This window comes from Coturnix japonica, chromosome 2 (assembly GCF_001577835.2).
Source record: "Coturnix japonica isolate 7356 chromosome 2, Coturnix japonica 2.1, whole genome shotgun sequence".
NCBI lineage: Eukaryota > Metazoa > Chordata > Aves > Galliformes > Phasianidae > Coturnix > Coturnix japonica.
This window is the reverse complement of record NC_029517.1, coordinates 90,955,534-90,983,284: the sequence shown is the minus strand read 5'-3', so window position 1 is coordinate 90,983,284 and position 27,751 is coordinate 90,955,534. Positions and strand designations below refer to the sequence as shown.

The window sequence follows — 27,751 nt, the reverse complement described above, 5'->3', positions numbered from 1 at the left end:
TTGTTTTCATTGGCTTTATTGGGTGATTTTTGCACAGTTAGATACAGTTTGTTGGTTCAAAAGTTTTAGTGGAGATAGACATTCAAGTATTTACTTTGACAAGGTCAGCTAAGCAAAGTCACTCTTGCTTGGGGTACTTTTGCAGTGAGCCCTTCTGCCTGGTCCTCAGAATGCACTAACCAGTTTGCGGTAAAAGCACGTTAGCTATCGCCCAAAAAAGAAAAAATATATAAATTCCCAAACAATCTTTTTGGTCAGCCATACCCACTTTACTTGCTTAACATCTTACAGATAAGAAAAAAACTGATTACATAAATTGCACCTACAGTTTCAAATTTCAGGAAAGGATCTGTTTCCTTGCATGCCTCAAGTTCTTAAACTAGGCTGAGACTGTCAATCATGTCATTTGTCACGTTGATTATGATATGCCCACTTGCATGCTACAGGTAAGAACACAGCACGAGCTCTCCCCTACCTTAGACGAGAAGGTAAAGCAGGTTATGAGAGGTGCCAATGGTGGACAGAAACAATAACTGCTTCACAAACAGTAGAAATACACACCTGAGGTCTTATCCTTGTATAACTTTTATCTTAGGTTAAAAACTGAAAGTGAACACTCTTATTCCAAGCTATACTGAACCTATAGTTCAGTTCTACATTTTAATCTTAAACAGTGGTCTGACTTCAAACTATAAACTTTTACACTAATGCAAGCTTCACAAACCACTCCCCAGAGGATCTACGCAGTTTTTAGTCTCAAAGTAGAAGCAATGATGCCACTGATGAAGTTTCAGCCTTGTCTCATAACCAACATTACTGCATGTATTTAAGCTGCATCTATAGTAATCTTGGTAATATTCTACTTCCATAAGCTTCTATACTGAGGCAAAAATGCTGGGGAGAACTATGCGGAGATGAGGGAGCAAGGGCTGGCACAGAGAAGAGTTAAGGAGGCCCCACTGCACAAAAACCTGCTATAGAAGCCCTTATTGCTCTTTACTACTGTATATCTGATACCCTCAGCAGCAAACATGGTATCACTCCAGTGGCTAATGTTCATCAAGAACTACCTCTTGTTACCTTGAATTCACACTGAAGTCCATACTGAGAACCAAAACATTACAAACTTGATGTCATACAAGACAGGAATCGAGTGCAATTCCACATATAGGATTTTTTTCCCCCTCCTGTTTCACCTTTGACAAGCACAAGAGTTCACACAAAGCAAAAAGCACATTCAGGTTGCAAAGTCTACTGTCTGTAAGTTCTGAAGCATTAAAGATTGTCTTCACAACTTTGATTTACCTGTTTTTGCCTTTACAGAGATAGCAAACTGCATCCCAGTTATAAGGGCACGGCTGGTTGGCATAATTGAGACTTCCAACAGGTTTTTCACGAGGTTCTGTGCAACATGTTACAAAGAAGAGGCTGAGGGAAAAGGCAAATAATAGTCACGAATGAAAATGTGGTTGGAGCAAGAGAATCACAGCGTAAGACTAAATGGCTAATTTTTATTATGACAAAAAGGTTGACAGCAGGTTGAGTTCAGGTCCTTATTCAATCCAATTATTTTTTTATATATAAACTCTGACCAGTGAGAAGGAGAAATCAGAACAGGTAAAGAACAATGAAGTGCCAAAGCTTGCAACTAACAGAAATGTATTTGGGAAAAGGGAGATTTGTGGTGATTTCAGTTGCATGAATGAACAATGCAATGACAAAAGTGGCTCAGCATCAAGACAAATATAAAGCCACGTACAAGAGAAACTTCAAACAAGCTACATACTCTCCCAGGTTGTTAAGATCCTCTGCTTAGTATGCAGCAGTAGCCAAAAGTAAAGCCTAACTTTCTGGATTCCATACGAAATAGGTCAAGAAGCAGTTTCAAAGACGTATATTGTAACCAGGGGCATAACTGTGCTGCATACAGTATTCTAAGCATAAATCACTCTTACTGGAAAATGGAACTAAATAGACTTGGGAAAGAACCAAGACAACAATCAAAGACTGGGAGTAATTCTCATAAGAGACTGAGAAGACTGAAAAATTTTCTCTCGGAAAGCAGACATGATGAAAGCGCTTCTGAATGGTACAGAGAAGGTAAAAAACAGGAACTCCTGTTTTCTTTGTTTCAAAGCACAAGAGGATATTCAATGAAGTAAATAGATAAGAAAAAATAAAATTCAAAAGTCTTTTTTATGTAATTCACATTTCAACATGGTACCTTGCCACTGACTGCCATTTCAGAGTTTCAATACCTTACTATATAGATATTAAACATTTATTCTACTGTACAAACCATCCACCATGATATAAGTTATATGAAACGATTGCTTCAGGGCTTCTATCTATTACAGATTAGGAAAGAACGTTTATGGGAAAATATTACCTCACCTCTGCCTTCTGCAGCCTCTCCTTTTCCTCCAGAACTTCTGAGATTAGTCAATGTCATGGATAAGAAAAGGTGAAGGTTGGGTGTGCCCGATAGCAACTCCTGTTTTGCTGTCCACAGGACAGAGATATTCACTGAAAGAACAGTTATTTGTTCCATCATTTTATTCACCTTGACAAAAGCATAACTGGCTTAACTTATTGAACGATACTTAATTCTGTTCTGAATATAAAGTATAACATTTTCTAACAAACATTACAATGGCATTTCGATGTTCCACAAAGATCAGTGTTTTTATTTTCATAAGGTCTTATAAATTGGGAAAATGTACCCCCCTCCATTTTATGAATGGGAAACTCTAGCGGTGATAAAAAAAATACCCATAAGGCCTAGGTCTTTGCTGCCTGTAGTGGTTTGATATCAAAACACAGTCTTGGAGACTTCAGGGGTAGTTAGGCATACACGGGACCTCACAGCAACACTTGTAAGTCAGAAGCATGTAAGATATCACATGTGACAGCGTGACAGGGCAGAAACAAGCGTACATCACCACAGAACACAGATAAACCTCTGATACAGAGGGTTATTGCGCAGTACAAGATCTAGCCCCTCCAATTTTACTTCTCTCCCTTCTTAGAATCTAGTTCTACAAATACCTATAGCATGTCTATGCAGACAGATCCAGACAGAGCTGAACTTGCTCACGCTAAACCAGGCTGTTCAAACCTGTTGGTACAGACCTATCTTGACGTGTATGCATACAGCGCTGCTTACCCAAGGAGCTGCACAAAAGCCAAAAGTTGTTCGGGGAGCAGCATGAGATATGATTATTAGTGCTGATACAGCTCCAGCAGATTAAGTAATACTAAAACTGCAGCTTTGCCAACCTGTGGAAGGGAAAGAAAAAAGTGTGGAAAGTTATGTGTTTTCTTACGTATCAACTGCTTCTGCCTATGAATACCAAAAACCCATCAACAACATAAGGGCCACCAGTTAACTGAATTCACTGGAAAAAAAAAACATCAGGTTGCTCCCTATCCTTACAATTCCAACTCAGAATACGCAACAAGCTCACCTGCTACCTCTTTAGATATAATCTTCTTTCAGGTGGGTCAAATCTTTACTTTTAGAGAAGGCTACAGCAGTTTGCTTCCAACCAACCTACTTAATAGCAAGCTTTACCCGCTCTATTCACTTCCAGTGCCTCTCAGAGCTCCATGTGCTAGAATTATAACTAGAAATCACAGAATGACCCGGTTGGAAGGGACCTCAAGGATCATGTAGTTCCAACCCCCTGCCTGGCAGGGCCACCAAACATACACATTTACTAGATCAGGTTGCCCAGGCCCCGTCCCCTGGCCTTGAACACCTCCAAGGACGGGGCCACCACAAACCTCCCTGGGCAGCCTGTTCCAGGATCTAACCACTCTCCTAGTAAAGAACTTCCCCCTAGAATCCATAAACAAGACCTGCTCTAACCTTGTCCTGGGGGCTGCAATCCAAACTGCACAGCGCACTGGACACTTTCTGTCTCTCCGTGTAGTTTCAACTATGGACACACCCCCTCAGCACTTACATCTACTAACAACTTGGGGAAAAAAAAGTAAAAAAGAAAATCCTCCGTGGGTACGTTGTACTTGGGAGGCTGGAAGGAGCGCTATTAAAAACAAGCTTCGGCTCGGTGAGAGAGTAAAGCGTTATTTTTCCCCCTTGGCCAGAAGAAAAAGGGAAGAGTTTGGTTCACTACTCGTCAGCAGCCCCAGGGCCATACAGCAACGCCTCCTCAGATCCTTGACATGTCTTTTGTTCGCTCCCCGTCGTTACTTTTTTGGCACGACCGAGCACGGACGGCTGAAAGCGCCGGTTTCAAGAGTCAGCCCTCACAGCTGGGGAGCGGGACTTTAAAAAACACACAGAGAGAGAAACAAAAACAAAAGCGGGGCCGGAGGAGCGGCGGGAGCTGCTCTGCGGGACGCGGGCACGCACCGAGGGCGGTTGGGCGGCGGGTAACGGCGTGACTCAGCTCTCATCCCCCCAGCCCTCCCCGTTGGGCAGAGCCGAGGGTAGCGGAGAGCCGGCCTTGCGGGCCGGAATTGCTCAACAGCCGCCCGCCGCGTGAGTCCCTCGCTCAGGATGTAACAGCTGTTTTATCTCCGGCAAGGTCGCTGTAATGACGCTATGTAAAAATAGTTACGAGGTGCTTGGGAGGGTTCGCTGTTGAAACGCGGCCGTTTCCCGCTCGGAGGTGAATGCGCGTCTTTGTGGACGTACGAGAGGGAGGCAGAAGGGGGGGGCTGGGATGAGATGAGGATGTGGGGGAGGAAAGGAGCGCTGTTTTGCCGTAGGACTCCGTGATTTCATCAGCCGCCCGCAGCACGTGGCCCTGCAGCAGTACAACAAACACACGCGGCCACGCAGCGCTGAGCAGCTCGTGGCTCTCCACGCGCGACCTGTCCGCAGGGCCCCCCTCCGTTCCGTGCCTTCCTTCCCCTTCCCCCCCTGTGCTCTGCGGGCAGCCCCCGAACAACCGGGAGCGTGAAGCGGAGCCGCTGGCGGGTCGCGTCTGTCTCATCTCAGGAGGAAAATAAACTGTTGCTGCACCACGTGCTCGCCCGAGAGGGATGAGTCAAGCCGAGAGACTTTTCTCTCGCTACCAGAGTGTGTCACGGCAACATCCACCGAGCAGCGGGGGCACAAACGGCCCCGTGTAAAAATAAACCCCGAAAGGGACGAGCCTGCCCGGGGAGGGGGCGGCGGCGACACCGGAGGGGCCCCGCGAAGCCGGGCGGGGTGTGGGGCTCCTCGGAGGGCTCCGCACACACTCTCCTTTCTTCTCTGCGGAGGAGTGGGTGGTTCATCCGGCAGCAACAGGAGGAGGCGAGTCAAGGGCAGCTGTCAAAACCTCCCCCCTCCGCTCGGCCCCTTCTCCTTCCAGTTTAACGATCAAACAAACGCCTGCCTGCAAGAAAGGCGGGCGGGCTGCCGAGTGAGTGAGTGTGTGTGAGTGTGTGTGTGTGTGTGTGTGCAGGAGCAGCGTGCCCCCCGGCCCTCCCTCCCTCTTGCCGCGCCTGGGAGGGGAGGGGAGAGGCGGCGGGAGGAGGGAGGAGGCAGCGCCGCGAGTGCGAGCGTAGCTCCGGGTGACTCTGCCTCAGTCACTGCGGGAAGGGGGAGGGCGGCCGCGCGCACCTTTTCCTCCCGTGCCTTCTCCCACTTTCACGAGGAAGGAACAAAGGCGAAGCGAGACCGCAGCGGCCGGAAAGCCCCCAGGGTAGGCGGAATCCCGCGGCTCCCTGGCAGCAACGCGGCCCCGGACCGGCCGCTTAGCCGCGGTTGCTCGCCGTCCTCCTCCTCCTCGTCGCCGAGTTGAGAAGCGGAGCAGCGTCCCGCCTCGCCTCCCGGAGCGCGGCGGCCCATCGCCGACACGATGAAAAGTAAACGAGGTACGTGCCGAGCTCCGCTCGGACCCGCCGTGACAGCGGCCGCCGCTCGCTCTTCCCGCCCTCGTTCCCCGCGGAGCCGCAGTGGCCGTTGGCGCCGCTCGCGGCCGTTGCTCGGCGGTCGCTGTCCGCCCTCCCCGTCCCGCTGCCCCGCTGCGAGGCGGGGGTCGGCGCTCAGCCCCGCTCTTTGTCTGCGGCTTGGAAGCCAGAATTCTATCACTCCTATAGTGCCGCTTTTCCCCTACCCTCGTTGCCCTGAAGAGTGGGAAAGTTTCCCCGCGCTTAGGGTTAAAGGGAGAAAGAAGACTGCTCCCCCCCCACCCCCACCGCAGCGGGTTTTCTTTGTGTGTGGGTGTACAGACAGCAAACTTTCAGCTGGCGGCCGCGCTTTAAGTGCTTTAAATCAGAGCCCGGCCGCAGCGGCGCGCAAGAAGTTGGCGAGGCGCGTCCGTGCCGTTGTGAGGCGGCGTTGGAGCGGCGCTACTCAGCGCCCCGGGGCCGTGCAGTTGGTTCGGGCTGCTCGGATCAGCCGCTCACAAAGGGACCCGGGGCACAAAGAACCAAGTTTCGGCGGTTCGTAGCCCCTCGACCTTCCCCCCCTCGCACTCCCCCCTTCCCCGTCCCCCTTTGCAGTGATTTGAGGGCACGGCGCTGACTCGGCGTGTCGCAGCCCTCAGGTAGGCTGCGATTCGTCACCTCGTTCTTAGGCACGGTGTGTTTTGTTTTTTTTCCCTCCTGTATGATTTCGCTGAATTAATTTAGCCCGGTTATTTTTAGGACATTCCTATGCTCCCTATTTGCACAGCGGTGGTGAGCTGGTTTCCTGTCTGCTGTTGCTTCCATTGTTCAGACCTCTCCCCGAGGGCAGCCGCCGGTTGCCGAAATACCAAACTCCCCACACTTTCGACTGTTGTTCTTGCCACCCCCCCGAAATAAACGCGTGTGAAAAGTGCTGACGTCGTTTCTAGGTATGCATGTGTAGGTCTTTGTGCGAGCCAGCCGCTCCGAGGGCTGCAAGTTGTGGGCTGGGAACAATAGGGACAATAGGAGGTGACGTGCCGGAGGGGCAGCTCCACACAGGGGCCGGGGGCTCTGCCTGGTACCGAGCGGGAGGAGGGGAGAAGGGATGGGACGAGTGCGAAGTGTTGAGGCTGGAGCCTTTGTTGTGTTGTGCTTGGGGCCGTCGGAGCCTCGCTGGAAAGTTTGGAAGAATGACTTTGTTTGGGATTTCTTGCTCTCAGCCCTAGAAAAATCCCGTTTGAAGGAGGCAAACAAACGTACAGCGTAGCCGAGAGTGGCCGCTTTAAAAGCAGCGCAGCTTGAGCTGTGAAGCGCGAGGGGAAGCAAACGAGCTGGTTCCTCAATTATGAAATGAACTCAAAGGAAAAGTTTTTTTGTGCGTTGTTTTTTTTCTTTACAGTGGAAATTCCCTCATGCAGATCGCGGTTACTTTGAACAGTTTTAAGCTGATTTCTTTTTGTTGTTGGCTTTTAAACTCACATTCAACTTTAGTTAGATCTCCTTTTTTTTCCCCCCTCTTTTTCCTTTTTGCTATCAGGCTGTGGGTTAAAACCCCGAGGACAACTCGCTGGATGGGTTTCATTTGCAAATAATAAGCTGATAGCGATCGCGCTGAACATACTCAGCTTGTTAATTACCTTTCGAATACTCTCTTGCGAAGGGCCAGGCATGTGCTCAAGTTGATACATGTGAGGAATCCTACCGAGCTCGGTTACGACAGGACCTGAGCCGTAGATGGGACCCGTCCTGTTTATCTGTGCTCCTAACAATCCCGTTTCAATTCGCTCAGCCCCGCCGGGTGGGGTGGGAGGCTTTCCAGAAGGTGATTGTTTTGTCTGCCTCCTCTCTGGAGGGCAGAGATTTGTTTCTTGTGGTAACTTTGTCCTGTTTTGAATAACAATTGGCCTGTGCCACTTCCTCTGCGAAGCTCTTCCTCGACACAATGGGACGGTGGTGGTGTTTTTTTTTTCCCTAATAGCTCGAATGTTGCACTTGCTTAACTCCTGCTTCGCCTCAGCCGCTCCGAATACTTCGCCCTCCCCCTCGAGTATTTCGGCATGACGCCTTAAGGAGCAGCGGTCCATTCTGAAATCAGCTTTAGTTCTCGCTGTTCTTCTCGAGTGGTTTCAGAGCTGTTGGCCATCGTGTGCTGAGCCCAGGGTGGTACACAGGGCCCTGGGAGCAGTCTGCTCTGTTTCCATTAATTTTGGGGCTGTGACAGCACGCGGACAATAGCAGGACATGGGGAAATGGCTTTAAGTTGAAAGAGGGAAGATTTAGGTTGGATGTTAGGGGAAGTTCTTCACTAGGAGAGTGTTAGGCCCTGGAACAGGCTGCCCAGGGAGTTGTGGATGCCCGTCCTTGGAGGGTTCAAGGCCAGGTTGGACGGCCCTGGGCAACCTGATCTAGTAATGTGTATGTTTGGTGGCCCTGCCAGGCAGGGGTTGGAACTACATGATCCTTGAGGTCCCTTCCAACCCGGGTCATTCTGTGATTCTGCAGTGTCCAACTAACCTATATATGTGGCTGCAGCTGGGAGGATAAACTAATGTGATAGGAAGGGATGGTGGTTGTGTAGCTCTTTGGTGAAGCCCCTCGGTGGACATATACTGCTCATCCGTGGGTGTGGTGGGAATGGAGCCCTGTGTGTTGCTACACGCTCATCCCCAGCCCTCTGCTGGCATGCCCGAGCTGCTTTGGCTTAGTCATGTGAAAGCAGCGTTTCTGTTTAGTTGAACGTGTTCAAGAGAAGACAGAAAGTAACCTGACACTGGCTTGTTTTTAAGATGAAATAAATTAGTAGGTCAGCTGGGGCTGCTCGGCATGTCCACTAGCCTTTATTCTGGGCGTAAATAGCAGTAAGCCAACGGGTCTGGCAGTGGAGCTTGGCCAGAAACCTTTTCAGTTTGGCCTGTTAAAACAGGAAGCCAGCAGCGAATAGCCTGATTACTACACGAAGGAAAAACAAAGCTGGGTTGTAATCAGCAGGAATGCTTTAATGAAACAGAGCTTTGACAGCAACAACGTGGCTCCTGCTCTAGTAAAAATATCAGCTGGCGGCCGTGCGAGATTTCTCGCCAGGACTTCCTGCAGCCACACCGAGCCGAGCTATCTGCACAAAGTTCAGAGGGCTGCTGCTCTATTTAAATGAGCTCATTTAAATGAGGAGAAGTTGTAACACACTGGGTTTCCTGCTCACCCCAACCTGCTCTGTGTCACTGACTCGCTCTCTGTCAATTCATATGAACACGCCGAGTGAGCCGGCCAAAGGCAGGCTCTGCGTTGACTCATTCCTTGCTAGGTAGGCTGTGGTTAGTCAGAAGGCAACTTTTACTTCAGCAGTGCTATGGCTGAAGATCGGGTTGCAAAACACAGAAGCGTTTTCCACCTGCTGCCTTTTAGTGTTTTGCCTACTTTTTTTTTCAGGTGAATCACAGAATCACGAATGACCCGGGTTGGAAAGGGACCTCAAGGATCATGTAGTTCCAACCCCCCTGCCTGGCAGGCACCAAACATACACATTTACTAGATCAGGTTGCCCAAGGCCCCGTCCAAACCTGGTCTTGAACACCTCCAAGGACGGGCATCCACACACCTCCCTCGGACCAGCCTGTTCCAGGCCAACCACTCTCCTAGTGAAGAAGTGAAAAAGAGCAACAGTTTTGGAACAAGTTTTGCTGTTGAGGCAGTTTTCTCATATCCAGCTCCAGCAGATTGCTGCAGCTGTGCTTTTAGGTCCTGGGGAAGTCAGGCCAAGCGGGGCAGTGGTGTGTCTGGAGGACTTGTCGTTGTGCCATGTAAATATGGCTCACGGGCTGTTAGACACCTAATTTTCTCACAGGAGTAGTTTCTTTGGCTCCTTACTTCCAGCTTTCACTGTTTGCCTCTCCCTGTTTTCTTCCAAAGTCCTGTCTGGCCTATTATATTTAAAAACAAACAAAAAACCCAACCCACTCAAGTGCTGCAAGGCTTCTTGTTTCTGACAAACAAGGGCAGCACACTTGAAAACACTGTCTGAATAATGGAGGCTAGTTTTAGCTAGTTTTTAAGTTCCGTCTGGGAGGCATGAGTTGCTTTGCAGAGCTATCGTGCTGTCTGTGCGTGACTTCATTCCAAGAAGTGCTACTTACGGCTCCAGAGGACCCCGTTGTGCAAGACATGTTCTCAGGTTAGACTGCGGGCATGACAGCACTTTGCATGAAACTATTACAAATAGAGAAGAGGATGCTCGGAATCATTTTAAAGGAAACTTGACATACTTTCTACGTGAGTTAAGAACCTGTTTACATCATTTGGGATTTATCTCGTATAGGCCGTTTGAATATTATCCTATTGTTCTTGTGCTGTGACTTGGATAATTTATGTGGCAAATCATCCCAGGAAAAGTTTGGTATGTCAGTTTGGTGTTTGACAGTTCCATAAATCAGCAGTTGAGAGAAGGAAAACAATACTAAGTGAGTTACTGAAGTAAGGATGCCAGACACTTTGCAGATTGATAGTTCTCTTGGGAATGTTTGCGTGTCCAAAATATGCATTGAGATCTGAGTGACTTAAACCAAATTTAAGGATATCGAAGCTTCTCATAAATAAGGGGAAGAAAGGCAACAACTTGCAGTATCAGCTTTGGTCACGGTTTGAAGGTGTGGGGGGAAATCCTACCCTCCATGCGCACTGGGAAGTAATGAGCAACAGTTGCACACCCCCCTTTTTTTCCTATGGCTTTATATAGTTGTATGCTTTCCTGTGTGCATGTATTAAATTTCAGGGCTAACTCTTTCCTTAAACAGAATCTTTGAATTATGGGTAGTAGCCCACATACATTTTTATTTTATTTTTTTAACTTCTGCCATTTAACTTGGCTTTTACTGCTCATGTTTTTAATTTTGATGTCATGAATGAGCAAGTTCCTTTTTCTTTCCCCCACCCCCAACATGAAATACAAACTGCAGAAGGAGATTATGGGCTTCTTTTTCTCGACTTTTTTTCTGGAAGACACTTCTGAAAGTCAATATATTCTCACTTGAAATTAGCATTGGGTTGTGCTAATTGAAATGGGTGCTGTCTTGTTTAGATCTATGTGCATTTTATAAGGTGAGCTCAACCTGGTGACTACTAAAAGGTTTTAATGTATTTTATGATAGTTTCCTCAGCGCCTTGTATATTCTACAGAAGGAGGAAATTGTAGCCTTCCTAGCTGTTGACTGTTAAATACTTTGTTTCTTTTTAATTACCTAATGTAGCATCAAGTAGTCATCTAGTGCGTGGGGATAGGACTAGGGGTAATGGGATGCAAGTACAGCATAGGAAGTTCCGCACGAATGTGTGGAAGAACTTCTTTACAGTGAGGGTGATGGAGCACTGGAACAGGCTGCCCAGGGAGGTGGTGGAGTCTCCTTCTCTGGAGATATTCAAGACCCGCCTGGACGCCTACCTGTGTGACGTGGTGTAGGGAGCCTGCTTTGGCAGGGGGGTTGGACTCCATGATCTCTAGAGGTCCCTTCCAACCCCTACAATTCTGTGATTCTGTGAAGTAGTGTGGTATATAGAAGGGGACAATTAATTGTTTGTTTTTCTAAGGATTGCAGCATTCTGATACTGAAATGCAATTACGTTTTAGAAGTCTATCATCTGTCATGCTGGTACACTTGTACATGAGTATGGCACCTGGTTCTTCTCTTATCCTGCACTTTTTATTGAAGAAATATCTACTTGAGAGCGAAGGCAGACACAGTTCTCCCTTCTTTCTTTTCTTCCTCAGGAGATCCAAGATGAACTATTAATTTATAAAAAATCTCCAAGCTATCCCTCTCACAAGGGAAGCATCAGCATTTTAAGGGGTAATTAAATAACCTGCCACTGGAGTTGGGTGTATGGGTTTTCAGTTCTCATCTGTTGGCCCTTTGCCCAGCCCCTGGTTATCCTTGAAGAGAAGAGTGCTGAATGCATGCATACCATAGCAAGCAAATTTGGACAATATTGGCATTAGATAGAAGCTATCTGATAACAAGCAGTAGATAAAAGGTTGCTAGGGGAACGAAAATGAGGGTTTACAGAGAATTCCCTTAGGAACAGCTCATTGGTGCTACTTCTTGTTCAACTGACAGTAAAGCTACAGCCTGACAAGTTAACGCTACAGGACAGATCCCCCATAAAGCAGGCTGTGCCGCTATTTGTGGTAAAAGTGCTGAATATAACACAAGTCTGAACCATGAAGCGCTGGAGCTAAGTAGTTTCCTGAGCTGGGAGGCTGATTGTGCTCGTCTTTTGTAATTGCAGGTGTAGTTGCAATATCAGGCAGTGAAACAGAGGATGATGACACTATGGATGTCCCACTGGATCTTTCCTCATCTGCTGGCTCGAGCAAACGGAGGAGACGTGGCAACCTACCCAAAGAGTCCGTGCAGATTCTTCGGGACTGGCTTTATGAGCACCGCTACAATGCTTATCCTTCAGAGCAAGAAAAAGTCCTGTTATCCCGGCAAACACACCTCTCCACACTACAGGTATTCAAATAAAGCAGTTCTTTAGTTTATAGGAGCTGTTTTCTGATTTCTTCTTCATTTACTTGTCGTCTAGTCACTGATGTGAATGTTTGCACATCATGTGATGTTTCATGTTGTTTTTTTTTCCTTTTCTGCTTCTCTTTTTTTAATCATTCCTTACTCTATTTCTGATGGCAGCTTTAAGGGCAAATGCAGATGAGTGGTGTGTTATGATGATCTTTGTTTACTGGGAATAAAATGACATATTCGGGAGAACAGACAGTTGTGAATTTGAATGTGCATGCTAATTTTTTTTTGCAGAATTGGGACCCAAAAGACATAAAGTGTCAGTGTGTGGTAATTTATTGTGAGGAGAAAGGATTCATTTGTCAACAGAAGCTTTACGGTGATAGATGCAGAGCCGAGCATATCAGTCTGCCTCTAAAACTGCAACTTGAGGCCCATTCCCACAGAACGTGAACATCTATAATTATGTGTACGATGAGTTCCATTAAGATCAGTGAAACAACTGATAGATACGGATAGAGCTACTCGAGTGCATTAGCATGGGTGTGATCAGGCTTTTATGTGGCTGGTTTTGGATTCTCACCCAGCAGCAGCTGTAAGGTCCCCTGGACTCATCATTCTTTCCTTTTTTGATCGCCTTTGGTGGGAGTGCTGTGAGCAATTGCTTATTCCCATTTCATGGAAGGTGATTGCAGGAAAGCTTATGCAAAACCTGCTTTTGAGAGATGCTAAATGTAGTGTTCTTGTTGGCTTCTGGGCTTTTTTTCTTTTCATCCGATTAATTCGTTAGTACAAAATCCACATTTGGCTATAAAGTAGAACTCCCTTTGTGTAATACCGTAAAGAAAACCTTCTTCACGTAGTAAAACACACACACACACAAAAAAAAATAGACGTTAAACTATAAACTGTCCCATATTGTCCAGGAAACTGGTTTGATATTTAAACAAGGACAAACTTAAGTGAGGTAATTCGTGTTATGTCTGTCGACACAGTCAGTTGAACAAGGAAAATCAGTAACTATTTGTGGGAGGAGTGGCCCTCTTCAGAGAGAAAAGGTTTTCCTGTTGTTAATTAACCTAAGCACGGTGAACAATGGCTAATAGATTAATGTGTGTGCACAGGGTTAAAAGCTAAACCTCTGGGCTCAGGCTGGCCGACTTCAGATGTCCCGGGGCTTTCTGTAGAAGGAGCAGGAGCTGGGGGTAGAGAGGGGAGGAGGGAAAAGGTCTCAGCCAGGCTTGTCAGAGCTTGTCCCATGGTCTCTTTTGTTCGATTGAGGAAACTGCTTGGAGGGAGTCATCAATCTAACCCAACGACTCTAATGGCACATAGTTGGAAGTGAATGAAGGTAGAAATTAAGATCTTGTTGTGTTCTCAGGTCTGCAACTGGTTTATCAACGCACGCCGCAGGCTCTTACCTGATATGCTGAGGAAGGACGGCAAAGACCCAAACCAGTTCACCATCTCACGGCGAGGGACCAAGCTTCCCGAAGGCAGCATGGTGGAGTCCTCCATGGGCACAAAGAACTTCCTTCCCTTGCTGGAGGAGAGCCCCTTCCTTCCTGCCTCTGCCACTCTCAGCAAGACTGTGTCCTCTTCCAAGCCTGTGTCTCCTGGGTCTGTCCTGGCTCGGCCCTCGGTGATTTGCCACACGACTGTGACTGCATTGAAAGATGCCCCTTTCCATTTTTGTCAGCCAGCTGATGTAGGCCAGACCACAGACCTGCAGCAGCCCCCGGCCAACGCCTTCACAGACAGCTCCCTCTCCTACCACGAGGATGCCTCTAAACTGGGACCTGGTGCGAATGCGCAAAGCGGGCTCTTTAACACTCCTCCTCCAACCCCACCAGACCTTAACCAGGATTTTAGTGGATTCCAGCTACTGGTGGATGTTGCACTCAAGAGGGCGGCAGAGATGGAGTTGCAGGCAAAACTCATGGCCTAAATCCCCTTCATTCTCTTTCCTCATTTTGTTTTTTATCCAGGCAGGGATCTAACAGCTGTGTGGTTATTGCCACCCACACAATATCAAAAGACTTCACTGCATTATTATTATTTTTTTTTTAATTAATCTTATTTGCACAAGGGATTGCTGAAATGAAGCTTCCTGTCACTGAGATGGTCTTCAGTGGAATATGGTCATTCCAAGAATTATAAACTTTAAAGCTACTGTAGAAAGAAAGGATTGTGTGGGTTTTTTTGTTGTTGTTGTTGGTTGTTTTGTTGTTTTTTTTTTAATATTTTCTTTGTAGGTTTTTCATAATGTGAGATGGTTCCCAAGATCATGTGATTTGTTTTTTTTTTCTATCAGACTGTGCAATATCTAGTAATGATATAGAGCCTTCTTATCATTCCCACGCAGAACAGAATATACCGACGTGCTGTCTAAAATAAATTTTCAATTTTTTTAACAATAAGAACTTTGGATGATTATGCTTTTTTTTTCTTTTTTTTTTCTTTTTTTTTTCCCCCACGGTGTAATAAAATATTTTCTTTAAAAATGGATGAATGAAGAGTAATCTGTTGCACGCAAACGTTGCGGAAAACACAGCTTTACTCTCGAAATAAGAGAGAAACATATTTGACCTAATGCTGACTTTGTTTGGTTTAGTGAGCTGCACTAGCAGCTGTTGTTAACCAGATGTTCAAAGGAATGCTGAAAAGTGGGCCTGAAGTACCTGATTGTGTTCTGCTGCATTGACCTTTTCAAAGAGGCCAAAGAGAGCGGTGTAGTCAGCTTGCATTACATTTCTGTAGGGGTGTCTTAGGCCCCTCTCAGAGCTGGAGTATTTTGGCTCCTAGAAATACCATAGGGCTTAGGGTAGGGGCCCGTGGGGAGGCTTTCCTAAGGATGAAACAAAGAGGCCAGAAAAGGGTTGGGGTGAATATTTTTTTCTAAGTCTTTGTGGTACAGCTACTAGACATCTTTAAATACTAACTTTGATGGGGTCAGGAAGGGCAACACAGCTTCTGATTTTCTTGGGACTAGCAATGGTAAGATTTTGGCTCTAATTCCTGTAGACTGAAATAAGAGAGAGAGTCAGGTTGAAAGCTGTGTTTTGGGAGCCAGATCCTTTGAGATGCTTTAAGCACCAAATGGGTACGTGATCTCTGCTGTATTTGGGTGTATTCTGGCCATTGGAATTTTCTGAAAAGTTACTTTTGAGAGGAAGACTTTGGCTATCAAAATGAATTAGTACCTAAAAACACAAAGGGGTGCAACTCATATTTCAACTTCTTTGGATGTCCGTTGCCCACCCCCGTCTTTCTAACAACAGTGAAACAGGAGACCCTCAGTGAGCAAAATCAGTTTAGGCTAATCCCTGAAACTGCTTGGGTGACTGAGGGAGGGTTTTGTGGAGCAGGAGAGCAGGCAGATGTAAGGATATTCTTAGGAGTAGACTGCAGTGTGTGCTGGTTTGTTGGTTGTTCTTTTTTGTTCCTTTCCCTGTGGCTTTTCTTTTTGTAGGCGGCAGAAAACTGTTTGTCCTCTGGAGTATTCTTTGAAATTCTGCTCAGCGTAGGACTTCTTTAAACCTTTAAAGTCAGCGTTAATGTGTTGGAGAAAAAAAAAAAAACAGGGGCTTGCTCATGTGTGCATCAGCTTTGGTAACAATAGAAACAATGCAGGGCTGTCCCTGTGTGCTGTGTGATTATAGAATCAGGTTTTTAATTTTTACAATACATTTTCAACTGAAACAAAGCTACAAATAAAATAGTTTAGTTCTGAGCATAGCCAGGTGTGGCTATGGGTTTTATCTTCAAGTAATAGCACACGAGCCCAGAAAAGAGCCTTGAGTCCTGTCCCTTTTCTTGGACGTATTATTCTTCATGCACCTAGGCTATTTTCCTTGGGATACCTGGTGGTCACCTTTTTATCTGTTTAGGAGGCAGTTCCTCACACAGAGGGTGGTGATGCACTGGAGCGGGTTGCCCAAGGAGGCTGTGGATGCCCCATCCCTGGAGGCATTCAAGGCTGGGCTGGATGTGGCTCTGGGCAGCCTGGTCTGGTGGTTGGCGACCCTGCATATGGTGGAGGGGTTGAAACTGGATGATGTCTGTGGTCCTTTTCAACCCAGGCCATTCTATGTTTCTATGATCTACTTGGAATAGGCGGAGGAAGTTGAAAATTCTTTAGTGGCATAGACATTTGCTCTCAATGGATGCTAGGCACCCAGAAAGAAGTGTTGTCTTTGGTAAGAGGTTCATAAGATGCTTTCTTGTCCACATGACATAAGCATTCTATTGCAACACTCCTTACGCCTGTGCTTCAGGCACTGCCTAAGAAAAAACGATCTCAACCCTGTTTGAGTAGTTGGACTTTTTCCTTGTTCTTTTTGTTTTCAAGGTGGTAGAGTTTGCTGAGTGGTTGAGGAAATGCAGGGGATCTTATCATTAAAGGGTGTTCTCAGATTTCTCCTTGGGAAAAAAAGTTTTGCTTGCTGAGCTGATCAGTTCTGTAATTGCACCAGAACAACTGCAGTAATTAAATGAAAATAGGAGGAGGAAGAAAATTTGCCATTCAGGTTAACAGTTTCCATTGAAAGTAAAAGCTTGTGGTCTGTGCTGTTGTCATTCAATGCTCTGCCACACAAAGTGACACTGGTGTAACAACCAGAGCCCTGCCCTTGTGATGAGCGCTGCCATTCCATCTAGCTGATACCTATCCCTGGGACTTGACTTGTGACCAATTTTGCTTGAGGCTGATTGTTTTTCTTTTAATTGTTGCTTAGGGTAAGGCTACACCTGGAAGTTCAATTGCAGTCATAAACCAGTGGAGTAGCACCTGGTGCACAGTGAAATGACTTTCCCCTCTCCCAGGTGTTACTTTACTTGAAGGAAGTAAATGACTCACTGAGTATTCACTAAAATAAAATCAAAGGCAGTTTCTGCTTAGTGCTACTTCGGTTCAGACTACTGTATTTTGCTCAGATCTATTCCTTCTGAGCCAAAACTTGTAGATAACTCCAGATAAAATGACCAAAGGTTCATTTTGGGCGTCAGGCGGAGCTGGGATCCAGAATGAAGAGTCACAGTGACTAACGAGCGCAAGGCTGCCTGTGCCAGCCACTCATCCCTGTGAGAACAAAGGGAAAGTTGATTTCTGGCAGCTTGTTCGGCTGTGGAATAGGGGGGAAAAAAAAGAAGAAAGCAGTTAAAAGAAACAATGAGACAACAAGGGCAGTTTTGCTGTTCTTGCTGCAGTGATAAACCCAATCATGAGACAGCTGTCAAAACCCAAGCTCTGCCTGTGAGCACCAAGTGGGAATGGCTGCTGATGCGAGGCCAGCAGTGCCGTGCTGTGCCGTATGGAGTGTGCTGCTGGCCAGAGCCCGAGTGACCCAGGAGGGGCAGCAAATCTGAGACAGCCCACCAGCAGTCTTGTTTTCATGGCTGTTGTGTCTTGTAAACAACTTGTGGCAGCTGCACGTGATAAATCCCAGGGCAAAGCAAGGATAATTACAACAGGGAGGGGATCTCGGGACTGGCGACTGTGTATATGTGTGTGTGGGGAGGGCATCTCATGGGATGCTGGGAGGGATGTAATATCCCACACATCTACTGGCTTTTGCTGTGAGGTCAGCATCTGTAATGCACTCAAACAGCTGGGGCTCTTGCAATGCTGCTTGTCAAGGTGTGTTTTTCTTCCAGCCGTTTTTCTTATTAGCACTTGAGAGCCGCTCCTGCGCTACTTCCTAACTCTTTTAAAGCTCATTTGGGTTTTCTTTTTTTTCTTCCTCTTCTTGGCGCGTTGCATTTGTCAACTTTCCCTATGGCTTTTGCCAAGTAGGGATTACTGGCGCGGACGCAGCTCTCGTTTGCTGCTCAGGACATGACTTCTTTAAAGTCTCTTGTTCAGCAGTTGCCAGAAACCTTACGTCTGTCCCGTTTCCCTGGGTTAGCCAGCTCTTCTCTGTAAGTTCCAGTATTCAGACGAAAGGAAAAGAGCTTAGATGAGCCACTCACTCTAGCAAAGCGTCACTTTGAGCTGTTGCTATTCCAGACATAGTAATTGCATCCACATGTGCTGTGTGCCATTCGGCGTCTGCTCTGTTGCCTGCCGTGGCAGTGAGTGTGAACACAGTCACAAGAAGCAGACCTGGCTACACTACAGAGTCAAAATTCAGACTGTTTTCTGTGTCCAAGTTTTGCACCCATCTCTGCCGACAGCTTAAAGCCATGGCTGCATGAACTTAGCAGTTTTGCTCACCTTTCCCTCTGTGGCTTCCTTTGCCTTACAATTCACATTCATGAAGCTCTCTTGGCCCTGAGGAACAGGGTCTGTGACTACCGCTGGCAGATCTCACAGGGATGGCTGCACAGATTGCAGCCTGGGGCAGCTTCCCACAGCCAAGTAACCACACACCCCTGTGGAGTGCTAACCCAGCTCCCACAGCTGGTGAGATATGAGTTGGTCACAATCACCTCCCAGCTCAGCCCTGTTTCACTGGATAGCATGGTTTTCTCCAGAACTCATGGTAGTGTTGTACTTTCAGTTTCTTACCTCAATGCTTAATGAACCTGCAGATGTGCACACAGGTAGCCGCACTTTGAAATGGTGATTTAAAGGAGGGCAAGTGGTGGCTTGTGAGTATGGGCTGGTTGTGTGCAGCTGGTAGTTCTCTGTCCCTGCTTGTATTTGGGCAGCTTCCTTTGGACCACAGAATAGGGTTGGGGATTCTTTCCTTGCCTGAAGATATCTAGTGGTGTTGGCCTTGTAGTGAAGAATCCTCACCTGTGTATTTTTGCTGTGCTGCTGGAGAAACACTGCCCTGTTGGTATAGATTACCCAAGCTTCTCTGTCAGTGGCATTTCATGGATAGGAAGGGCTCAGCTACGTTAGAAGAATGTTAGTCATTATTAAGTAAATAACTCCCAATTGTGAGACCTGTGAAAGCAAAATAATCACTTGACTTGTTGTGGGAAGAATGTTATATCCGCCACCTTCCCATTGTGAATCTGCTTAGCTTGCCTTGGAAATGGGTCTGGATCCCAGACACAGAACTGATGGTGAAGATCATAACAGTTTTGTAATTCAACCGAGTAAGCATTCAGCAGTTTTGCCAGAGCCTGTAATTTCACTTCCTTTTGCAGCCTGCAATGTTCTGATCGCCTGACCTTGTGCTCGATGTTCTACTTTGTTTCCTTCTGGGCTTGTGGTATCATTCCTTGTTTGAATTCTCCCTCTATCTTCTCTCTGCCTGTTTGACTGCTGAGTGCATACATCATGCTGCACGTAGCCCCTTTAACTAGGTGAGAGTTTATTTTATCTGGTTTTGTGCTGTTGGAGAATATCCCTGCTACCCCACTAAACTAACCACAACCACAAATCTTGCTCTGATGCAAGTGGAGCAACTTCTGGTCACAAGAGAAAGCACATCTTCCCTGTGCAGCTAGACTTTTTCCTAGCTTCTGCTTTTCGTGCTGTGGCAGAGAAGAGCCTAAAAGAGGAGCAGTGAGTAATAAAACTCAGAAGCATTTTTAAGAACCAAGGGGCTGATTTCAGTTTTGGCCTTTTGTGTTGCAGCACGCTGTTTTGATGGGCTCCCCATATGAAGCAGGCCTTCCCTTGCCAACCTCAACCATGAGGTGAATTCAGGTTATCACATTAAACACTACTTAGGCACTTGCTGCTGTAACTCATTTTTCATGTTCAGTACAGCTGGCTTGCGTTCAGCCAAGGTATTTTCAGTGAAATGCTGCCAACTTTCTGCAAAGGCTTCCTCAAAAGTTTTTCTTCCTTAGCTGGAGATACATGGAAAAACCTCCTGGAAATATTTCCTGTTGGCTTGTAGGTTCACATCTGCACGTACTGCCTGCAGTAAAGCTACCACCTTGACTCCTTTGTCCCTTCACAAGCAGCTTCAGCCAGTGTAATCTCCTTGCCTGCTGGCACTTGTTCCCACATTGGCTGCCCAGGCCCAGTGGCTGTCCCTGACCTTCCAGAGGAAGGATCTGAAAGGCTTCTTTCCTTGCCTGGTCAGTAGCATGATAGATATATGCTGAATCTTTAGGAGATGCCACCTGGCTTTGCTTCACTCCTGCTGTGTTTGGGATACCTTGGGGCAGAGGGGAAGGGCCTGGTCACCTTCACAGCCAGTGCCATTCTCCATACTCTCTTAGATCATAGAATTATAGAATATCTTGTGTTGGAAGGGACCTCAAAGCCCACCCAGTCCCACACCCTGCCATGAGCAGGGCTGTCCCCCAGCAGCTCAGCTGCCCAGGGCCCCATCCAACCTGGCCTTGAGCACCTCCAGAGATGGAGCACCACAGCTTCTATGGGCAGCTGTGCCAGCGCCTCACTGCCCTCTGTGTGAAGAATTTCTGCCTAAACACAATCCAAATCTCCCCTCTTAGTTCACAACAGTTCCCTCTTGTCCTGTCACTGTTTGTAAAAGTCAGTCTCCCTCCTGTTTATAAGTCACCTTTTGGTATTGGAAAGCCATAATGAGGTCTCTGTCCCTGGAGCTTTCTCTTCCCCAGGCTGAACAAGACAAGCTGCCTCAGCTGTTCTTCATAGGAGAGATTCTCCACATGCGGTGCTCTAAGCAGTATCCATGGTGGCCAGTGGTAGGCATGCATCATTTTCTCTCCTGTTTATAGGCCATATGCAACAGGTATTTCTGTTGTGAGGAATCTCCTTTCAGCAGCAGTGATAGCTCATGTTTCCTCCCTTGGGACTGACCAAGAGAGGTGGGCAGTGCAGCTCTGCTGTTACTCAGACTCTGCATCTGCCTCAGGAGTGACTCTCTTGTGACTCTGCCCAGGCAGGAAACATGACCCCGCTGCCTGCTTCATGATGCTTGCTCAGCCCAAAGGGAACTTGTATTCAGCCCCTCTGCTTCCCACAGATCTGCCTTTCATCCTTGCTCATCCTCATCCTCATCCTCATTGACGGGGGTGACCTACTGGTGTTGGGAAAGCCCTGGAAAAGAAACAAACCTTTCAGCTATGACTAAGGAAAACACACTCCAGAGCTCTGTGGTTTGTCTGAACTCACTTCCTTGGGAAACAGCAGGTTTTGATCTTTAAAAAGTGATATCTTAAAAGCCCACGTGTAAATCTTAACAGTTCCGGTGATAGCAGCGTAATCTGCCTTTGATCAATTAAAGCAACAAAGCACAGATGTATCTGCTGCCCAAGGACTGCAGGAAATGTGCCCCTGCTTATACAAATGCACAGAGGAGGGGATGCTGGCAGGGCAGGGGGAAGATGACTTGCTGTTCTCCAAACCCTCACAGAGATGGCAGTGTTTGTATTTTGCCTCTACATCCCCATGACTTTTGCCACCTAAGGGATATCTGCACGTGGGTCTGTGAATCTGACAGCAAGAGACAAAACAACGTATTGGAGAACCTTGAGCGGAGCCAGAGCTGCAACAGAGCTTGGTCTATGCAGAACATGGAGCAGTACAGTAGGGCATGTGGCTGTCAGGCAGGGCTTCAATTCTGTGCAAAATGGGATTTTGCAAACCCTCCCGAGAGGCAGTTTGGGTGCAGTGTGGGAGTCCTTCCATGGCCATGTTCACAACAACTGCCCTTTGCACCAGCTATGGGAAACACTTTCCCTTGCCTTTATTATTTTTGGTGACACTGGACTTTGCTACCTCACCTGATTCTCTTTACTTTTCACATCAAGGGGCCCGCAGGAAGCTGTCAGGAGAGCAGGGTGAGCCCTCTGTCACTCAGTTACTCCTTGAGCAGTCGTGCCCAGCCATGCTGGAAGGCTCCACCTTGCTTTCAGAGTGGGCTCCAAGACTTTCTGTAATCTGCAGGTGCTGTGCAGGTGCAGAGCGGTGCGTGGCAGAATGTGGGGCAGCGCTATGGAAACCGGGCGCAGGTTTGTTGTGCTGGCTTTGTTTGTTTTTTTCACCTCCGCGATAATTCTTAACCAGCCTGCAATCTCTGTTCTATGTACTTTACTACTCCTCGTGATTTACCTGGATAATCGAAAACTTAAAACAGAAGCCCGGCCCTGAACCTTTTCACTACAAGGAAAACAAGACCTTTGTCCCGTCGGCTGAGCTCAGAGCCTGCAGTGTGGCTCACCCACAAAGAGTCCTGAAGCCCATGGAAATCAAAGTCACACTGGTGGCAGTCATAACTGGATTTGTACTGATGTGGGTGGAGATCAAGAGCTCCGACATGACACGAGATCTCTCGTGTCAGCTCCCTCGTAACAGAGAGGAGGCACCCGACTGGTGGAAGCCAGCCTGCAAATACCAGGATCGCCAATAACGTGCTGCCCGCGGCTCAAAGTACGGGCCGTGGTGGGCCGGGGCTGAAACATTAACCAGGCCTTGGGACAGGAAGCCTCTGTAGTTGCCGCTGTGTGTGTTTGTGTGTGGTGATGGGGCTGCAATAAGGAGCTGCTCAAATGAGCTACAGGCTGTGGGGAGAACTGATCGTTTATGGAACTGCGTGCTGTAATGGCAGAGGAAAAAGGGAACCCAAGGGATTCTTTTTAGCTCACACCTCAGATTGTTTGGGTCCAGGTAGTGTTTTGAGTCTGTATTTGTTTATTTTCTATTTCTATCGCTGGAGATGGATAAGGGAGATAGGACAGGGCAGCAGTGGGAGTGTTGTAATCGAGTTTCTGAGCCCAGCTGACACCAGGTGCAGGTAAACATCCCTGCCTGCCCAGATGGATGACAGCCCATAAATCCTGGGAGCACCCTGCTGCAAAACAAGGCTTTTGCAACTGTGCCTTTGAACTCGGAAGGAGCCATGTGTGCATGACTGATGGGTGACAGCGTGGCCTGGCTGCACTCTTGGGGCAGCGTGGCTCCTTGCACTTGTGGGCCTTGGCCTGGCTGCTGGGAGACATGACTGAGCCACAGGCAGGGCCCGACCCTCACAGCTGTAAAACTGCTGTCATCTTCCCAAGAGCCAACACCACCAGCATGCAGCATTTTTCTGAAGCTTGGTGCTGGGCCAAAAGCCGTTCCCCTACTGCCTGCCCATACCATATATGTGTGTGTTATTAGTTTACCCACTGCAGGTTGCTCCCCAGCTGCCAATACACGTCTGTGTGTTATCAGTACGTCTCTTCATGGTCTGCCTTAGGCTAAGTTTAAAGGACAGTGTGTCCCTGTTTGAGGAAGAACAGTAGTGATGTTCTGCCCTGCTCCTGCTGAACCAGTGCGACCTGGTAAGGACCTGGAGCATGGCAGGGCTGTGTTGTGTTGTCATGTGTTGCAGCTGAGGGAAAGCATTGGATTTGGGCTTTTGTATCATAAGACTGGTTTCTGGTCAGGATGATGGAATCTTAGAGAGAAGACTTTGCCGTCACATCTCCTTGCAAAGTCTGGGTAAAAGGACAAATGTACTTGTTTATGATGCTTTAAAACACACAACTCATTTTCAAAGATGAGCAGTGAGACCGTAGCAACTAGATCTAGAACAGACCACAGCAGTAAACTCCATGAGATGCAAACATCAGTATCTGCATGATGTTTAGCCTGCACAGCACAGTATCTCCAACTGGGCTTTGAGGTCACACTACAGGAATGCTTATCTCACTGAATGCCTTCTTGTGACAGTCACATTTTACAACAGCCATGTACATGGGTGACAATCACTGTAGGCACTGTCTGTGTGGCATTGGAGCTAGCATACCAGTGCAGCTGTGCCAGGCCCCTGCTTTGCCATGCTTGCTTTACAGTGGTTGGAACCCTTTTGGGTGCTATGAATACTCATTACAGTCATGGAATCACAGAATGGTTTGGGCTGGAAGGGACCTCAAAGCCCACCCAGTCCCACCCCATGCTATGGGCAGGGATCCCCCCCCAGCAGCTCAGCTGCCCAGGGCCCCATTCAACCTGGCCTTGAGCACCTCCAGGGATGGGGCACCACAGCTTCTCTGAGCAAATCAGCTTCTTGGAAGGAGTAATGTGAGAAGAGTAAGTGCATTGCTGTGTGTCAGCAGATGCGCAAAGGATTTTGTATTGAAAAGGCAAAAAGAAAAAAGAAAGCATTAAAATTACCATTGCCATGTTGCCCTCTGGGTTTACACAAATGCGGTGCAGGGAAGAATTAGGCTTTTGCAGTTTCATGTTTCCTTGACCTTTTGAGAGAAGAATGAAAAATCTGATCCAACTGCTGCTCCCTGTTACAATGCCGAAAGAGCAGTGCAAACTTAATGTGCTGACTCCCAAGGAGCGGAATTTCAATTTGCCTATTGAAAAACCTGGGAGAGGGCTGAGGTCTGTAGAGATCTGAATAAAGCTGGATAATCTGAATGCCAAACCTCTCTCCCAGGTGGGTGCAATTACTGGTGTGTGAGCAGATTCCTTCACCCTGCGCCAGTGGTGACTGGCTTAGGATATGTGCAAGGCAGGGAGAAAACTCATGGCTCCACTGGTGCAATGTTTCCCTGCTGCAGGATGGGCAGCACCTCCCCTGTGCTGCAGCTGCTGCACTGGGAGCTGTAGCTGTGTTGTACTAGAACCCGCATCTCCCTCACTTGGTGCTTGGGAAACTCTCATACCATTAATAGTAAGCTCACATGTTCTGCTTGACATGAAAATGTTTCCAGTAAAAAACTCATTTCAGACTATATCTGTATTGGCTGATGCGACTGTTGACAAACAAAATCTGCATGGATTGTGCTCTAATGGCAAGCTTTGCATGCTTCAACAGGTTTTCTTTGCTTTGGCTCGGTTTCCTGATTTTATTTTCATCCTTCCAGCTTGCTGAGGACAAACATAGTGGATGGGTTGCTTCTTGCCGAGTCTCAGTGCTGCCTGGGAGATGCTGGCAGACGCCAATCACCACAGTGAAATGCCGCATGGCAATACACACGCAGCTTTTTTCCCCTTTTGGAGACGAGCACGTGTCAACTGAACAAAGGCTGAGAAGTGAGGGAGTACACCGCAAGTTGCAAACGTGTGGCTGGCTTCCCAGTTCCCTGCGCATTCCCGCAGCCAGACTGCAGTCGTCATGATGCTATTGCCAGGAAATATGTAAACAAAAGGGAACTCTCCCTCTCAGCTGAAGCATTAGGTTGATTGTGCGAAAAGCAGCTCAGATTGATCCATGCTACCTAGTTATCAAAGGTGCTATTTGTTATATATATAGGCATACAGCGCTGTTGACAAAGATCACTTTTTATATATCTTTTTAAATCGCAGTATTTATCGTGCATTGAGTCAGAGCATTAACACCCCCTCACACGGGATTGTGACTTAAAATTCAGGTGCTCAGGCACTGCTCTTCAGGAGTCACTTGGAGATTGGCAAACAGGCATTTTTCCATGGAAATAACCGATCTTTATGTCTCAGCCAAATTACACAACTGACAGTTAATGCTGGGGTGAAGTCTCCTTTCTTTCCTAACGCTGTCAATACAACTCTGTAAATTCACAGGAAAGATGTGGTTTGCCAGAACCATCTACAAGTTGAAGAAGTCTCAGTATTGTTATATTTTTTTCTTTTTTTCCAGATGATAGGAAAGTTTTCTTCCAAAGATGAGCAAAACAATGAGCACAGTAAGTTATTACCACAAACACTTACCCCCTCCCCCCCTTAGAAAAGAAAAAATGGACACCCTAGGAGTTGACAAATAGCATAGCCCAGCTCAGAGTTGGCTATACATTCGCATCTCAATACTACACACTTTTTAATGCAACAAAAGAAGAAACAATTAGAGTTCTGGTTCAAGGACCACAGCAATCCAGTGCTGAATGTGCACTTGTGAAGCAATTCCAAGTTACAGTTTTGAGCCAATGCAACAGGAAAAGTAAGCCACACTGTATTAAGGATTTGTCTTTGATAGTCCTTCCCATACAACTAAAAGCTAGGGGTAGCTGGTAGGCTTGGCGTCCCCATGGGGATGCATGGGAAGGAGCTGCCTTTTAGTGGTTCACATCTGTGATCTCTCCTTCTGTCCTCCAGTCCCGGCTGTGAGCCTCAGCATGCAGCTGTCTGCACTAGGAACATAGAAAGATCTTTACTGTCAGAGTGATGGCACGCTGGAACAAGCTGTCCAGAGAGGTTGTGGGGCCTCTTTCTCTGGAGGTATTCAAGACCTGTCTGCACGCCTTCCTATGTGACCTACTGTAGGGAACCTGCTTGAGCAGGGAGTTGGACTTGATCTCTAAAGGTCCCTTCCAAACCCTACAATTTTGTGTGATTCTGTGATATCTCACCCCCATGAGACACCTGACAGACAGAAACATCCCTCTCACACAGCCCTGCTGCTTTCCCTCTTAGTTCTGAACAAAGACCCTCCCGTTCCATGGAGCTTTGGCAGCTATAAAACATCACAGAGCAGCAGCTTCCCAGGGATGCACTGGGACTGAGCAACCTCTGGATTCCCCAGCAGTGCTGAAGAACTCCAACATTTCTCTGCTTTGAATAGGGCTGGCAAAATCCATAATTGCTTCCATTCTGCTTGGCTGGAAAATAGCAAAAGCCAGGCATGCTGCCATGGGACTGCTGGGCGCAGAGTGGGTATGACAGAGGGCTCTGCAACAAGACTTACCCAACAGAAGTGAAGGCATCCCACAGCTCAGCCTCGCTTTTATGTATCTTTTAATATATATATTTTTCCCTTTTGTATCTTTTTTTCCCCTTCCCTTGAGTGGAGCAGCACCAGCGAGGTGACGACTTACCTGCTGCAGCCTGGGAGATAGCAATCTGGAAGAGATGGTCCTCACACAATGACCGAGCAGAGCTTTTCTGGCCCAAATTTCTCTGATTATGTTGTTACCTGATAGGTGAAGAGAACCGTGAAAACACAATTACCAGGAAGCCCTGCTCCTTTCCTTATCTCTTTGTCTTGCTGCAGATTGGGCATGTGACTCACAGAGAAATAGAAGAGCTGCTATAGTGTGACCCATAGGGGTGATGCATGCCAGTTACACCTAAGTGTGGGAAAGCTCAGCCACTGACTGACAAACCTGATCACATCATGTTTGCAGCTGGCAATTAGATGCATCTGATGGACCAGAGCATGGCATGAAGAACTGGAAAACCTCTGTCCTGCAGACAGTGCAGAGAAGGGAGGACAAAGGTTTGAATGAGCTTGGTATGGTGAGACAGAAATTTTTTGGCCATTGATGTAGTATCAGACTAATGGGGAAGAGGACAAGCAGGCTTTAACCATGGGTATTGGTGCCAGACTTGCTCAGTGCAAGCCCGAGTGTGCGTCCTGGGCTGCCCAGGAAGACCTGCCTGTGTCCTCATGGGATGCACAGCAGGGAAGGAGAACCTCCCCAGCAGGGAAGGAGAACCTCCCCAGTGGACCAAAGGATAGTGTCCTGAGTGGACTGGATGATAACTTCCCTGATGGACTGAAGGAGAACTTTTCCAATGGATTGAAGGAGAACCTCCCCTACTGACTGCCACCCCAAAGCTGAAGTATGCACCAAAAGCTACAACGACA

The 27,751-nt window shown here is 47.3% G+C and overlaps 1 protein-coding gene and 1 long non-coding RNA gene across 10 annotated transcripts in view; one reads left to right on the top strand and one right to left on the bottom strand.

The window, feature by feature from the left end:
* LOC107310053 overlaps positions 1-4,688 on the bottom strand; it is a 37,510-nt gene extending 32,822 nt beyond the window's left edge. For 5 of the 7 annotated variants that reach the window (XR_004306187.1, XR_001553452.2, XR_001553453.2 and 2 more), the window contains exons 1-4: positions 3,872-4,688; positions 3,167-3,279; positions 2,395-2,526; positions 1,306-1,428 (exon numbers count right to left, since the gene is read on the bottom strand). This is a non-coding gene — a long non-coding RNA (uncharacterized LOC107310053). Of the gene's footprint in view, positions 1-1,305; positions 1,429-2,389; positions 2,527-3,166; positions 3,280-3,871 lie in introns of all 7 variants that reach the window. The other 2 variants (XR_004306189.1, XR_004306190.1) reach the window with 2 other exon arrangements.
* A 754-nt stretch (positions 4,689-5,442) lies between these two features.
* TGIF1 (TGFB induced factor homeobox 1) lies at positions 5,443-14,782 on the top strand. 3 transcript variants are annotated; one of them, XM_015855362.2, is made up of 3 exons: positions 5,443-5,832; positions 12,127-12,353; positions 13,741-14,782. In XM_015855362.2, the coding sequence occupies exons 1-3, from the start codon at positions 5,817-5,819 to the stop codon at positions 14,305-14,307; spliced, it is 810 nt and encodes a 269-aa protein (XP_015710848.1). In that variant the 5' UTR covers positions 5,443-5,816; the 3' UTR covers positions 14,308-14,782. The 3 variants fall into 3 exon arrangements, with proteins under 3 accessions (XP_015710848.1, XP_015710849.1, XP_015710847.1); XM_015855363.2 differs by lacking the exon at positions 5,443-5,832 and adding an exon at positions 6,553-6,797; XM_015855361.2 differs by lacking the exon at positions 5,443-5,832 and adding an exon at positions 9,503-10,018.
* Positions 14,783-27,751: the final 12,969 nt, after the last annotated feature.

Coding starts and splice junctions, on each gene's coding strand:
- TGIF1 (XM_015855361.2), top strand. CDS start 9,916: ATGAGTTGCTTTGCAGAGCTATCGTGCTGTCTGTGCGTGACTTCATTC. Junction 10,019..12,126: donor TGTGCAAGACATGTTCTCAG/GTTAGACTGCGG, acceptor TTGTAATTGCAG/GTGTAGTTGCAATATCAGGC. Junction 12,354..13,740: donor CACACCTCTCCACACTACAG/GTATTCAAATAA, acceptor TTGTGTTCTCAG/GTCTGCAACTGGTTTATCAA.